Source organism: Micrasema longulum, unplaced genomic scaffold, assembly GCF_059751315.1.
Source record: "Micrasema longulum isolate JH-2025_06_02 unplaced genomic scaffold, ASM5975131v1 h1tg000505l, whole genome shotgun sequence".
In the NCBI taxonomy this organism is placed as follows: domain Eukaryota; kingdom Metazoa; phylum Arthropoda; class Insecta; order Trichoptera; family Brachycentridae; genus Micrasema; species Micrasema longulum.
The window spans coordinates 324,005-338,286 of record NW_028277702.1 but is presented as its reverse complement, the minus strand read 5'-3'; the positions used below and the strand labels follow the sequence as shown (position 1 = coordinate 338,286).

The window sequence follows — 14,282 nt, the reverse complement described above, 5'->3', positions numbered from 1 at the left end:
TCCAATAGTGCATACGCCACTGCATTAGCCTCTAATCGCAGTGAATCAGTGATGACTTGTATCAAATATACATAAAAGCAAAATGATGAGTTTTAGAGATCCTGAAATATTTACGTGAAAAAGTACCCATGGAATCAAATCTGGGCCCTTAAACACGACAGAAAACGTGCAAACCAGCAGACCGCAGAACGGACTAATCTTCACTCGATTTTTGTTATTTTTCAATATTTTTAACCTTAAAGCCATTGCCTTAGCCATACCACTTATAGCCATTCAATTGAAAACACTCTTATAAGATTCTGGTTCGTTTTCACACACAGAACTGTGGCGGGGAAAGATTCAGAATAACCTACCGACCGAACGCAAAGCTTGAACATTGCATCTTTTTTATTTAATAAAAATGGTGCATTTTTAAAATATAAATAATACATATAAGACAAAAAAAACAAATGAAAAGAATGGAAACTAAAAAAATTGTACTATAAATGGCGTTGATCACACCGCGGTCGACTCTTGATCACGAACTCGACTTTGAATATGGATTATGAAGGGATAGCCAAAGACTTGATCCTGGTTAATCCTTACTGCAGCTGTTGCAATTTCCTAACGATTGGATTCTGAAACTTAATGAGTTTTTGGTGAGGCAATGGCCATTCTTTGAGGTATTGAGAAACCGAGCTTCAGCACTAGCGCGAGTGGATGAACGATGATGTTTATAATATGGCAGCGGTTATGGTTTTAGCATCAGCGACGGTTGAGAAATAATTGACAGCGGGATGGGAGAGCTAATAGGTGGGTTATGAATGTTGTAAGTTTGTGACAAAATCACACCTATGCATTTTCGTAGACAGTCTGTTTTCTTCTTTTTGCCAAAACACGAGACAAGAAAGATTAACAATATCATTAAAGTAACAAATTACAACAGGGATGGAGAATACCTTAAATAAGGGAACATGCCAGTCTCCATTCAGTCTTTTGTCTACGAACATTTGGACAAACTCAAATATTATAATATCATAATGATTCAAATATTGCTACGTTTAAGTTCAATTCGTTTGTTTTTTGTTTGTCTTATTCCTGAACATTGATTTAGTAGTGTTTTTTAAGTTTTTATTTTTGAATCATGTTATTTATTGCTTAAAAATTATAACACTTTTTTTTCTGATTTTATTATTTGAAATCCGTATGCTGAGTAAAATAGTGATATAAATTTCTACCGTAGAGAATTGCAATATAAAAAAATCAGTTTTTTCTCTAATACGACATATTTACAAAAATAAATAAAAACCTTGTACTAAAACCAAACGACAGAAATATTGGTAAAAAAAATCTTTATCAAAATTATAATATTGAGATTTGTAGAGGAGTAATAATTTTACACTGCCAAACGGGTGACAGCTCTACGCATAACTGATTGCCAGGAGTCAGTTTTGGACCTAATTATTTCAAAATGGCTGAAAGTACTTCTAAATATGTACCACATTGATTAGTTACGTCAAATTCATTATCATTTATATGTTGACTTTTACGACTTTATTAATTTGTTGTATAAATAATTACTTGTAAATTGCTGTAATAAATATATAAAAAATAAATAAATAAATTAAATAAATTAATTAATTAAATAAATAAATGAAATATGAGTTATTTTATACCGGGACGATTCGTAGCATCAAGGGAGAAAAGAGTTTATATTGGTCATCGGTTTATATTGGTTATAGTTTTATATTCGCTTAATCTACAAATAAGGTAACGTTTGATCAACCCAATAAAGCTTGAATAATATCGAAGAGACTTTTTAAAACTGATTTATAGTTTGTTATGTCATATCGACAAATTGATACAAAACCCTCGGGCGTAAGACGTATGTAGGAAAAAAAAAATCTTGTTTTTTATAAAACTTTATCCTTTGTTAGAAACACTATTTTTTTTTCATTTTAAACACAGGACTACTAGCTTATACGGTGTTTCGTATGGCTGATTCTCATTATTCCTCAGTTTCAGTTTTCCCCGAAATCAAAATAGATATTATTTGGTTCGAGGAAAATATATTGCTTCTATCGAAATCCGTCCAAGTTCAAGAAGTTTGAGTCGAGTTTAGAAACATTTTGTGGTTAGGTAACTACTCGTACAGCAGTTAACTCGTAGTTTCTCCCCAGAACTCATAACAATATTAAGACGCTGCGCCGTGTACAAATAATTTTGGAATAACTGTATTTCTACATCTGAAGTTAATAAAATAACAACTTCGCTAATAGCGAAGAACCTATCAAGAAATATACATTGATTTTATATAAGTTTTTATTATGTATGTGACTGTATTATTCATGTTCAAGTGACGTTATGTATTCTTAGTATATAACTCAGTATTTAATCAGACGGCAGAAAGGACCGTCAGTAATTTTCAAAATTGTTCAGGAGAGCCAAAATAAAACTCAATTTCAAGACTTTAATCAACAAACTAAAGTATTTTAGTTTTACTTTTCAATAGTTAATTACCAAATATATAAACAATAAAACACTGTGTTTTTAGTATTCAATTTTGACGACGGCTAGCTCCTTAGCTTGTTAGTAAACTGGGTAAAAACAAGTCCGATCTGGAGATTCAAAATCAACATTTGGAAAAGTTAATGAAGTATCAATTATCAAATTTAAGCAACATGGTGAATGTTACACTAGTATTAGATTACCGCTTGAACCAGTTAATTATAAATAGTAAACCCTTAAATGTCAAGACTTAATCTATATTCACTTTTCTATAAAGTTCTGCATCGCTGTTGCAATATGTAATTTAATTTTTAGCAGTTAAAAACGACCCTGTATAATTTCGATGATCTTAAATTTACGAACATAGTAAAAAATAAGGGTTCGCTTAATTTAGCCTCTAGATTTGTAAGTGGTAAATGTCCACAGAACCGGTTTTTCTTCTTTCTTCTGTACAAATATTTCCCTTCTATTTCCAATTTTACTGAGCAAGCTCTTCCTGGGACAATGAAATGTACAAATATTATCCCTTCGACTCGTTTCATGCATGATTTTATACCCAGACCTATTACATTTGGGACGCATATAATAACAGCGGTCTAACTATATTTTTTTTTTAAATCTTTTTTTTTTTTTTTAATAGGCATTGCGTTCATAGTGTACATGAGTAAGATATTTCCTTAAACTGTCAGTCTTCTCACTTTAGATGTCGGATTGATTAATTTTGTTTTTTTCCAAAGTTTTCGGTATCTTTTAAACAAAACATATTTTAATATATTATACTATGTTATAAACTGCTAGAACCATATGATATTAAAGAACTTTTCCACTACTTAAAAGACCTGTACTTTTTGGATCTGGGTTTGCAAGTGGAGCTTTGGCAAAATGAGAACTCTCGGCTTTCACACAGTAGCCAGGCTCTTTAAAGACCTAGGCTTGGAGAACGAGAACTAATTCTCGTTACAATAGATCTTTCCAGATCACAGTGATGCAGTCAAGAGCTTATAGGTATAGCACTGACCCCCATTTCAAATAATAATAATTAGAATATTGTATTGTAACGACTAACTGAAATTGAACATTTTAAATACTAAGGACTAACAATAGATAGACTTAAGATGCTGTAGTTTAGTTTCAGCTTAAACTTCAAATAAATCAATAATTTCTTTTAATAAACGCCTTTTTTGGATACATTTTTAAATGTTGTATTGTTCGAATTATCAATGAATTCTTTGCTAATGTATTTATATTATTTAAATGTACAATACAAGAGAACTTAAAATTACAATGTACATACCATTAATAGGTTTTTATAAAAACATGTTTTAAAAAAAGTTCACAATAAATTATTAGAGTCCGACAAACAATCCGTAAAAACAATAGTAAAAGAAGACAAATAAGTAACTGATACATAATGTGATACAAAGTTAGAGAGGAAGGGTCTAATAGCACCGCCACACTTTGCTCCTTGCGCTGCTCCTAAATTTGCTCCTAGCACTGCCGCCCTTTTGCCCGATTTGGCCCCTCTGCCCACACACTGCTTTACTCGCGCAATTAATTGCGACGCTCTGCACTTGTCATTTGTCTTTCTCTGCAATGGACGATAAAACTGTGACAGCGTGCGCACTATGCATTTTTAGTATAGCTCATTATATCAATGTCATACAAAGAAATATACATCATTAAAAAATGACGCGTGCGTTTTGTTTGAGCGCTCGATGCGCGATTATGTGGCCAACCACTCGCGTTCATATTGCCGGTCCTTTGACTTGCGCTCAAAAACCAACAAAACTGGGAGCAGTGGGCACGACGAGGAGCATGACGTGCGGCATGACGAGTAATGTTGCCACACTACGTCTCTGCCTCCTTTCCTCGCTACTTCCCATGCTCTTGTCGAGTGTGTGGTAGGCTCATTAAACTGGTAATTCCAGCATTGAATTGATCCAAATTTCTCGGCTGTTTAAAAAACCAACTATCCTCCCCACAGGCATCATCAGCAGTTAATTTGTCCTGCATAAGTAAGAACAAATTAACGGTCAGTATCGCCTAACTCTTAAAAAATTAGCAGATACTTTTTATTGGCTCCAAAAAGTTGGAATAATAAATTAACCTATTCAGAAGTTTAAAAGCCATCATAAGCAAGGCAATGCTCTATCTGGCTTGCAAACTTGTAATACTAAGCACACCTAAAACGTACAATGATTAGTACTGCAATAGGTAGTATCCATACCCTGTCTTTTTCTTGTCAGAAGAAGCCCAGTTACACCAAGATTTAAAAATACATCAATATATTTTAAAAATCAGGCCTATATACGTGTACACCACGCGAGCCACCAATTTTAATTATTCAAAAAAAACTGGATATGAGTTTTTAAACTGCTATTAATTTTTGCTTTTAATTTCGTTTTCAAAAGTTGAAATCCTAAAGATGAAACAATTTCAATATTGGTCGCACCAAAATTAATTCTCTCATTGTAAATTTTTACTTGTGGCATAAAACACCCCAATAAATTTTCTGAATTCTTTCCCCCTCCTGTCACCGCAATACTTTTGTTCATTGCATTGTAGGGAACGGAATCTGCGCACACGATTTCCACATACTGGTTTTGCAGCAAGGAAAGTCCCATAAATAACGACTCTACGGTCACTTTTTTTAATTTTATTCCCATGAATTTTTTTTCATATTGAATCCTAGACCCGTAACACAATGGGAAGTTAATATTTATCTTCAATTTTATCTACAAAGTAAAATAAAGTTTCTGTATGAAAAACGTAAACATTTACATTTTTTTCTTGTAAAAATACACAATTACAGGTAATTGACTAAGGTACTTGAAATTTTCATGCAAGTATTCAAATTTTCTTACATTATTATCGATATGTACCGATGAAAATAGCGTTTGTAATCGCGGCCTTGGGATCGTGCATTTACAGTTTCATAATAAAACTATTCATAATCATATATTTTTCTTTAGATCTAAAAAAAATAACTACAATTGTAATGTTTTTGTGGTGTAAAAATATTTCACATTGTTTATTAACATCAAAAGAAAAACATATCAAATCTTATTATCAATAAATATATTCATTATTACTCGTATTATGTCAGTTTTGCAATGTAGTAGTCAGTGCGTTTGTATATCATGCAAGAGGTCTTGATTTCGATTCTTGCAATGGCTGGCATGAAATATTTATTGAAAAATGTGTCTTTACACTCTAATATTTGTTCATCTCTGGACTGGAACCTGAAGCGAAAGATCGATTATCTTACCTTCACGTAACAGAAAGTTATGAAGGTAGGCTGCGATAAGTGTATTAATCCAGAAGTGCCCTTTGCACTATTATGTATGTAAAGGTCAATATGATGTTATTCAAAAATTAAAACCATTTTATAACAATTGTATATAGAAAGAAAATGAGAAATGATTTAAGGTAGAGTAGGATTTGAACCTGGGATATTTAAATCTGCGTCACTGTTACGGACCACTAGTTGGTTTGAATAAATGTCCCCTTCTCTTAAATGTTATCTGTCTCTATTGTGATATGTCAATATAAATAACTCTTTCTAGGGGGTTAAATCCAGTCCTTGTACACAAAAATTTGGACAAACTTAAAATATTGTTGATTAAAACAACTAGTCCATGAAGTATAAAAAAAATATTTTCAGACAAAATGAAATAATTGTTTTTAGCTATAAATTACCGTCACCGATTATATGTATGCCAAAACAATTCTTACTTATATATTTAAAAATTACTTTTACTCAAACAAAAGGCATAACCTTTACAATTCAGATAATATAATCACTAGATCCTTAACACAAAGACAACTTAAATAAATACAAACTAATACCACTTTCGGACAAAGGGACTTTGAGTATAATTCAATTAAAATCTATAACCTAATTTCACTATCCATTTAAACAATTTGAAAGAGAATATGTTCAAAAAGACAATAATAAAATAGAAAGCGGAGCTAGGTAGAAGTAAAATAGATTGTCTCATTCGCTCAAACCAATATTGAATAAACTGCTCCACAAGTGTGTAGCTTATGTTAATTTTTTTGTTCTTTCATTGTGCGATTTGTAATAAAAATAATAAAGATGTACATAAAACTGTCTGAACATTTTGTTGATTATCTCTGTTTATTAAGTTAGTCTTCTTTGTTTATTCTCAAATGTAAAAATATTTTTTAAAACGTTTATTGTTAAGTGTCCTCGGCACGGGTAAACCCACTGAGGTCACATTATTTTTATTATTAATTGTAGTTTGTAAGAAAAAAATATGAATAATTAAAAAAATAATAAATAAGAATTAAAGAAATAAAAATAAATATCGGCGCCTAGCGTCCAGCCTGTTCCCGGTGAACGCAGAAACTAGCAGATTACATTAGCTTTTTTCTGTATACAAATATGTACTGTATTTGAATTCTCAAAATCAGTTGCTGTTTTTTCCTTCTTAAATAAGGTTGCAGATAACAGATATTATTTTAAGATTTTCTATTTGAAAAAAACTATTTTAAACATGTTTTTCTAAGGCCTCTGTTTCTTTAATATTATACACTTTACATATGATCTAGGACATAAGGCGCTCGATGTGGGCCCTTCTTAGCATTATTTAGTAGTCGAAGGAATCGGCACGGTGCTTCGTGTTGATATTTCATTTAATTAATTAAAGTAATGGCTTCTTAATGTCATTGTGATAGTATTGAATAAATTTTTGTCTAAATGTTGTATCAAACTATGTTTATATCGCGAAGGTACTAATAATGCCATTTGAGTTGATTTGAGAGAATATTGGTAATAATCTTCTGTTGTCGACAGCTGAAGCAGAGATATGATCAATATGTTTCTTTTTTGGATGATACCGTGTGTGTAGAATATATACCGACGTTTCCAACTGTGCATACTGCCGATTGCGACACGGTACAAATTACTAGTACTTAAACGCACACTTTTTTCTACAAAACACTCAGTTTACCCTGAAGATGGCTCCGGCAATGGTAACCAAAACGTCGGAACAAATTCAACACACGCGGTATCACCCAAAAAAGAAACATATTGATAACAGTGACCGCGAAAACCTTCGCACAGAGAGATGATGTTTACAGAATCACAGAAAAATATCAATTTACATATTACTTACATGTACTTATATATAGGTATGAACAAATTATCACATTTTTACAGATTACCTATAAAAAAAAAACTACACTATGTAGTTCTTAAGCCTGAACATTATAAATGAACACTTGTTTTTTTATACATCCATTGAATATATTTTTGATTTCCAAAATAAGATTCGCAAAAATTGGCTTGAAATATTTTTTAACTATATTTTAACCTCATTTACGTTTTGTGAAAACGGAATATCCCAAAAACTACAATGTAGCAAATCCTGTATTAAATAAATCCACTTGTGTATATTTGTTCATTTTTCTCTTCTCTTAGGTTCGTGGCCGGCGTGTTCCTTCGCCACAACGACACCCCCGTAGTGCGAGCTTCTGGCCGGAGTTAAGCTACGTATTGTTGGCTGGCATCCTCATGTGCTACTGTGTCACCTTTGCCCTTGTCATTAGACCGAGTGACTTAGTCTGCGGCGTACAAAGGTAAGCAATCAAGTTTATTATTCATCGGTTATTGATTAGGAATACAAAGTTTACGTATAAAATGGTGTAGGTGCGTAACATAATATTGACAATATATTTTATTCACCCATTTATTTGTTCAACTTTCTAAAAACAATGCTTAACACTTATCCTTTATAAATATCTACCATGTAAGATATCTTGAGCACAATTCCCGACATGGTTAAAATAAAGTGGTGGATTAAAACATAAGTTATTTCCTTTTTTGCATTGACGTTATTTGCGTTATTTTGTTTGGTTACACGCTTTTAAAATAGAATGTTAAGTAGATGAAAATAAACACTTTCGACAATTTCTTCGGTTCGCGTTCAATCAAGATAAAAAACCTATCAAAGCTGCTCGAGATACTTGCGCAGTCTACGGTGAAGATGTTATGAATTATTGACTAATTTAGATTATTTATTTATTAATAAGTCACGACAGGCGCGGTGGCGCAGTTGGTCAGACGGCTATCTGTGAAACTGGCGTCGCGGGTTCGATTCCCGCGACGACGGTCTGGGTGTTATGGTGAATTTTTAATTATCTCCTTCCATATCCTCTTTATCCCACCTGCTGACAAGCCTCATAATAGAGGCTTAGCGGGTAAAAAAAAAACATTTTAGAGAAACTCCGCAGTACAATACAAAACATACATTATGGACTAATTTTTTGTTGTAATCAGGTGTTAACATAAGTCGAGTCCATTTTCTTCCAAGTGAAGAGTGCACAGAGCACACAAAAAAATTGCAGTAAATTAGTCAACAACGGCACTGTAATATAATATGTCAAGTACAAGCAATATTTAAAAATATTGTTTTCTTTTCAAAGGAAAAACCAGCTAAGCCTCTTTTTAGAGGCTTGTCAGCAGGTGGAAAAGAGGGTATATGGAAGGATGTAATGAAAAACACAACCACAACTCCTAGACCAATCGAGAAAAAAAATATCTAGGATTTTTTTTGCTACTGGCGAGAATCGAAACCGCGACGCCAATTTAACAGTTGACCGTTTAACTAACTGCGCTACGGCGCCTGTCAAATTTAAATCACTAATTAATCAAAATGTTTGACTGGATAAAGTAATAAACTGTCAAGTCAAACTTTATCTTCAAAAAGTGTTTATTATCTCATTGATTTCAGTATTGTAATGCCTAATTTTTAATAAAAATTCCTTTTCACAACATTTTCGATAACTATTTTCCAAGTTAAATCTTGTACTCGTATATTAGTTTGTGTTGAGTTAACATTCAATAGTCGTACGTGCAAAAACGGATCCCTGTGAAAAAATGCTGAAACTGCTTTCACAACTACAAACTGCTTATTTTACAATTCAAGACTGATGTCGAAATTTGAATAGCGTTACATGAGCGACAAGTAGGTTAGAGTCAAAAACAAAAAAATCTGCTGAGAACTTATTTCGTAAGATACATTTTTTTGTGAAGTAGCTTACCTGACTTGGGGTTTCTAGAAGGATCTTTCTCATTTCCCCTTCTACAAGTTATGACGTGATCGTACTTCTAAGTTATTTTTTCCTTTTCCACCTTTAGCAGTATCTAATCAAAAATAAATGGTAATATTTCTTACTGCTTAACTACTTTAGCGCTTATAAAACGACAACGAGTAAAGTGAAGCTGATATATTTCGTTTCTCTTTATATATATAAATAGGGCTTTAAACTAAGGTATATAAAATTTCTGAACATAATTTTTTATTTACCTAGTTTTACAAAATGTTTCTTTGTTTTTATATATATCTCCATCTATAATATATACTCATGGGTGTGTGTGTATTATTATTATTCTTATTCTTAAGGGTGTTCTTAAGGTCACCTGTGAAGATCTATTGTGATGGGTCCCCGCAAATAGTTCTCGCTCTCTAATCCCAGGTCTATAAAGAGTTTGGCTATTGTCGGAATGCGACAGTTTACATTTTCCGAACTCTCTAAAGAGCCTGGCTACTGCCTGGAAGGCAAGAGTAGGTGTGTATATAAATATATGTAATGTATAGGTTTATGTATGCATAAGAGGGTTTTTTTTTTTTAAATCAAAAATTTTGTTCCAAAAACGGAAAAAATTATAATGTATGAAGCCTATGTAAAAACTAAAATATGTTATACGCAACTACTATGGGGAGCAGGATATCAAAATGACATAAACAGACTACAAATACAACAAAATAAAATATTAAAGTTAGTATATGACCTTCTCTATCAAACTGCAACTAGCGAACTTTTTTTAAACAAACTAAGCAATTAAATATAACTGAACTCTTTCAACTGGAATCATTTAAATTTATTCATAAATAAGCCACTAATGTAATTGTAGACGAAAAACTAAAGCTTGTAAAAAATTGTAGTCAACATGGACATAATACGAGAATATCAGACAAATACCATATACAACTTTCTAAAACAAGACAAGGACAATCAAGACTAATGAACCAGGGACTGAAATTATACAATAAACTACCAGACAAAACTAAACAAAAGACTCAGACAAACTTTTCAAAAGACGTAAAAAATATTATTTTGAACAACAGAGTATAATTGAAAAATATATATATTATTCTATGTAAAATGAATGTAATAATCCGTAAGGGTTTATAAATAAATTTTCAAATAAAAAGAAAAAAATTAAAAATTTTAAAAAATGTACGTGTGTATGTTGTGACGAATAAATTTAAGTACTTTGTCACATTTTTTTTGTTTCTTACGTGGGCAATAGTTTTTGAGGTAGACGGCTAGAACTGTGCGCGTCACTTCTAGGAACAAAGCAAAATGGCGGAAAAGTGACAAGACGTATTTCGGTCACGCTGAAGAGACGCGGAAGGGATCCGGTCAAACCGGTAAGCGATCCGGTCAAACCGGTAAGCGGATGAATAATCTGTAATCTCCATCGTTAAAAACTAATCTTGCGTCCATATAATAATTTTCTGAATTCAACAGGATTCCTTTTTATCCGTTTGTATTTATTTATTAATTCGATATAATATCTTCATTGACCGCGTGCGAAATTAATCGCTAAGCGCGTCACACTGCCACAGTATGGAATAGCTGAACACATTTTCACAACATATTCGTATCCCTTCAAGTCAAGGGCACAATTTCCATCGAGTTTTTAGCCTTTTGACGTGTTTTCTCGGAAACTAACACCAGGATCTGATGACGCAGAGTACTGCAGTTCATCTCCATATTGTTTTCTAGTGAAAGTTTCGGTCTTGTGTTTTCTTGAGGGTTTCTTTAAAACTAATTTATCTTTGTTCTATTTTGAGGGGGTTTAATATATTGGCATATGCACCACCCCATCCAACAATACCATATTTCAATAATGATTGTACAATTGAGTAAGTAAATATACTTATAAATGTAAAATCCCATAGAGCCCATTTATAATAAATAAATAAAATAAATAAATCCAATTTCTGAAAAATAAATACTCCGACGCGAGCTCTAACCTTAAAATTTAAATACCTTGCTGAACTATTATTTGAGATTCCCTAAAACTAATTCGACTTATGTATTTTGACATTTACAACAACAACAACCTACACCTGTAGATAAATGTACGTGTTTTCCAAAACCATGGAGTGCCACAAAATAAATTCAAGTGGTCTTATAGCAAAGTTTGATTAATTATTATTTTTATTTTCTCACTCAAAATACTACAACTTTTTTTATTGATAAACGCCTTACTGAGCAAACCCGTGACGTGACATCATTTCAAATTATAATAAATTCCCTATATATTTTTTATACATGGAAGGTATCATAGAATGTATCACTATACCTTCGGCGCTACAATAAGAGTACCTAAACAGTGCCTTATGCACCGCTAGGTGTAGATAGGTGCTAATTGACGATGCTTTGTGCATTTTACGTGTTACCTTAAAACAACTGTAAGCAAAATACGAATTCTTGTTAGTTAAAATATTTAAAATCTAAAATAAACTTGATCAAGATTTGCATGACTACAGTATTACGAGTACAAGAAAAGTTATGTCATAATAATATAAGAAGGTCACGGTATAAAACTCAAAATTTTACACTTTAGTACAAAAAAAAACTCTCTTTTGAATAAACAGCTTTTTTCTCAAAGACTAGCACGTCTTTGTATAATTTGCTAAGAAAATCACGTTCTTGAATATTTAAGCTCTCCACAAATTACAATTTTTGTACCTTAGTATTATTTGAACAATTTTAATTTTATGCTAAAAAACTTTTTATCCTGCTTTATCTATAAAGGTCATATTCAAATAATGCTGACTTTTTAAAACGTAATAGTATCCATTTTTAATCGCATTTGGTAGATTTTTGGTATACTGATTAATTATCTACAATATTATGGGCTAACACTGTTCGTACCAAAGGGCTCCTCAGAACTGCTGAAATGAAGGTCTTTAGGTCCATTACTGGAAAAACGTTCCGAGAACGAATCCGTAATACTATAATTAGAGATGCGTGTGGATTAGTGGTTATCTTTTGATGGAGCCGATCCAGAAGAAGATACTGGAGGGACCATGTGAACAAAATGAGCAGCGACAGACTTGTGTACGCTGCAGCCAATGAATCCCATCTAGACAACGTTAACCTGGATGACCACTATATACGCTTTGTATTATTAAACAAAAAAGTAAAAAAGCTGCAAACAAAGAACCGATTTAACCACGTCAAAATATTTCAGATCGTATTTTTTATGTTTTGGGTGTTGATTCATCACGTTAAAAAATAATAAAGGAAATTAATTACCAAAAAAAATATTTTACTTCTTCTTCATCTCTAAGGATATCCTAAGTAGTTATTCTCCTGAGATAATAAGGTTTATGATAAGAATATTATCCGCTAGAAACAATCTCACTTGATCTTTAGCTTTTTTTAATGAAATTAATATAGCTACATTATTTGGTTTTGCAATGAATCACTGGTATTTTTTTAAAAATTATTTTTGTTTATAAATCTTATAATACAAAGTATTATACAAAATAATTACATTTTCAGGAGTTACTGTTATTCAATTCAATTTATTTGTTTTAATAGCACTATCAAGAACAACAAAGAAACAAAGCAACTTTAGCATCTTTATAACTAAATGTATCACAACAGTATGCAAACCAAAAAACTTTTCTTACACAAATAAAATAAATAAGTAAAAACGCTTTCAAAAATGGAGGAAGTGGTGAATCTAGGACTTATTTACATCACATGCAACGCAAATAATGCAACCATAGTTATAGAATTAAAAGATGATGAGATGTTTCATATAGCGTCTCAGAAAATAAAAATGATCATTTTTCGATTTATTTGTCAAATTTAATTATATCTAAATAGTGGCACAACTAATTCTGTCTTCTTTTTATTCTTCTTCTTCAGCCTTATTCTCTTTACTGCTAAAAAGGGCCTCTTCCAAGCGTCTCTATTCCTTCCTATCATTCGCTTTCATCATCCATGTTTTACCGGCATTAGACGCGATGTCATTGACCCATCTTTTCTGTGGTCTTCCAACACTTCTTTTGTTTGCCCATGGTCTCCACTTTGTTATTCTGGGTGTGTCCATCATTTTGCCTCGCCCAGTGTCCTGCCCACTGCCATTTCAATTTCACTACACGATACACGATATCCATTCGGCTCCGGTTAGGCGCCTTATTTCTTCATTTCTTACTCTGTCTCTTAGACATACACCGAGCATCTGTCTTTCCATGGATCATCGCGTGCATTTTAATTTCTGGCTACTTTTTTTGTATTACAGACATAGTTTCTAGTCCGTATGTTGTCATCGGCAATATGCACGATTTATAAACTTGTCTTTTTAAGTATATAAATTTTTAAAATCGGCCATTTATAAAATCTTCTAAGAGCAACTTTGGTTTTTATGCCCCAATGTCCAGAATGTATAGATCAGTCAATTCATCAAACGATTTTTTTGGGATAGATCTTCAGGCTTTTCGTAGATCTCTTCGCGACTAAACAGTGTGGGATGAAGTTGGATTGGCATGGTTTAGCTCAAAGTTTTAGGTCTTTTGTTTTTTTTAAATATATTGTATACAATTATTGTTTTGCCTTGTTTGTCTTAGCTTAATAGTTTTATGTTATTTTTGTTCAGTTTCTTGCATTTATGTTTCTTCTTGTAACTGTTGTAATTGGCTTAGGCCGTATATAATAAATAAATTAATTAATTAATTCAA

At 32.1% G+C, this 14,282-nt stretch overlaps 1 protein-coding gene across 1 annotated transcript in view; it reads left to right on the top strand.

The window, feature by feature from the left end:
* LOC148281008 (metabotropic glutamate receptor 2-like) overlaps nt 1–14,282 on the top strand; it is a 508,075-nt gene that overhangs the window by 451,886 nt on the left and 41,907 nt on the right. Inside the window, 2 exon segments of the mRNA XM_088227463.1 lie at nt 7,934–7,989; nt 7,992–8,091. Coding sequence (XP_088083589.1) covers nt 7,934–7,989; nt 7,992–8,091 — 156 coding nt within the window.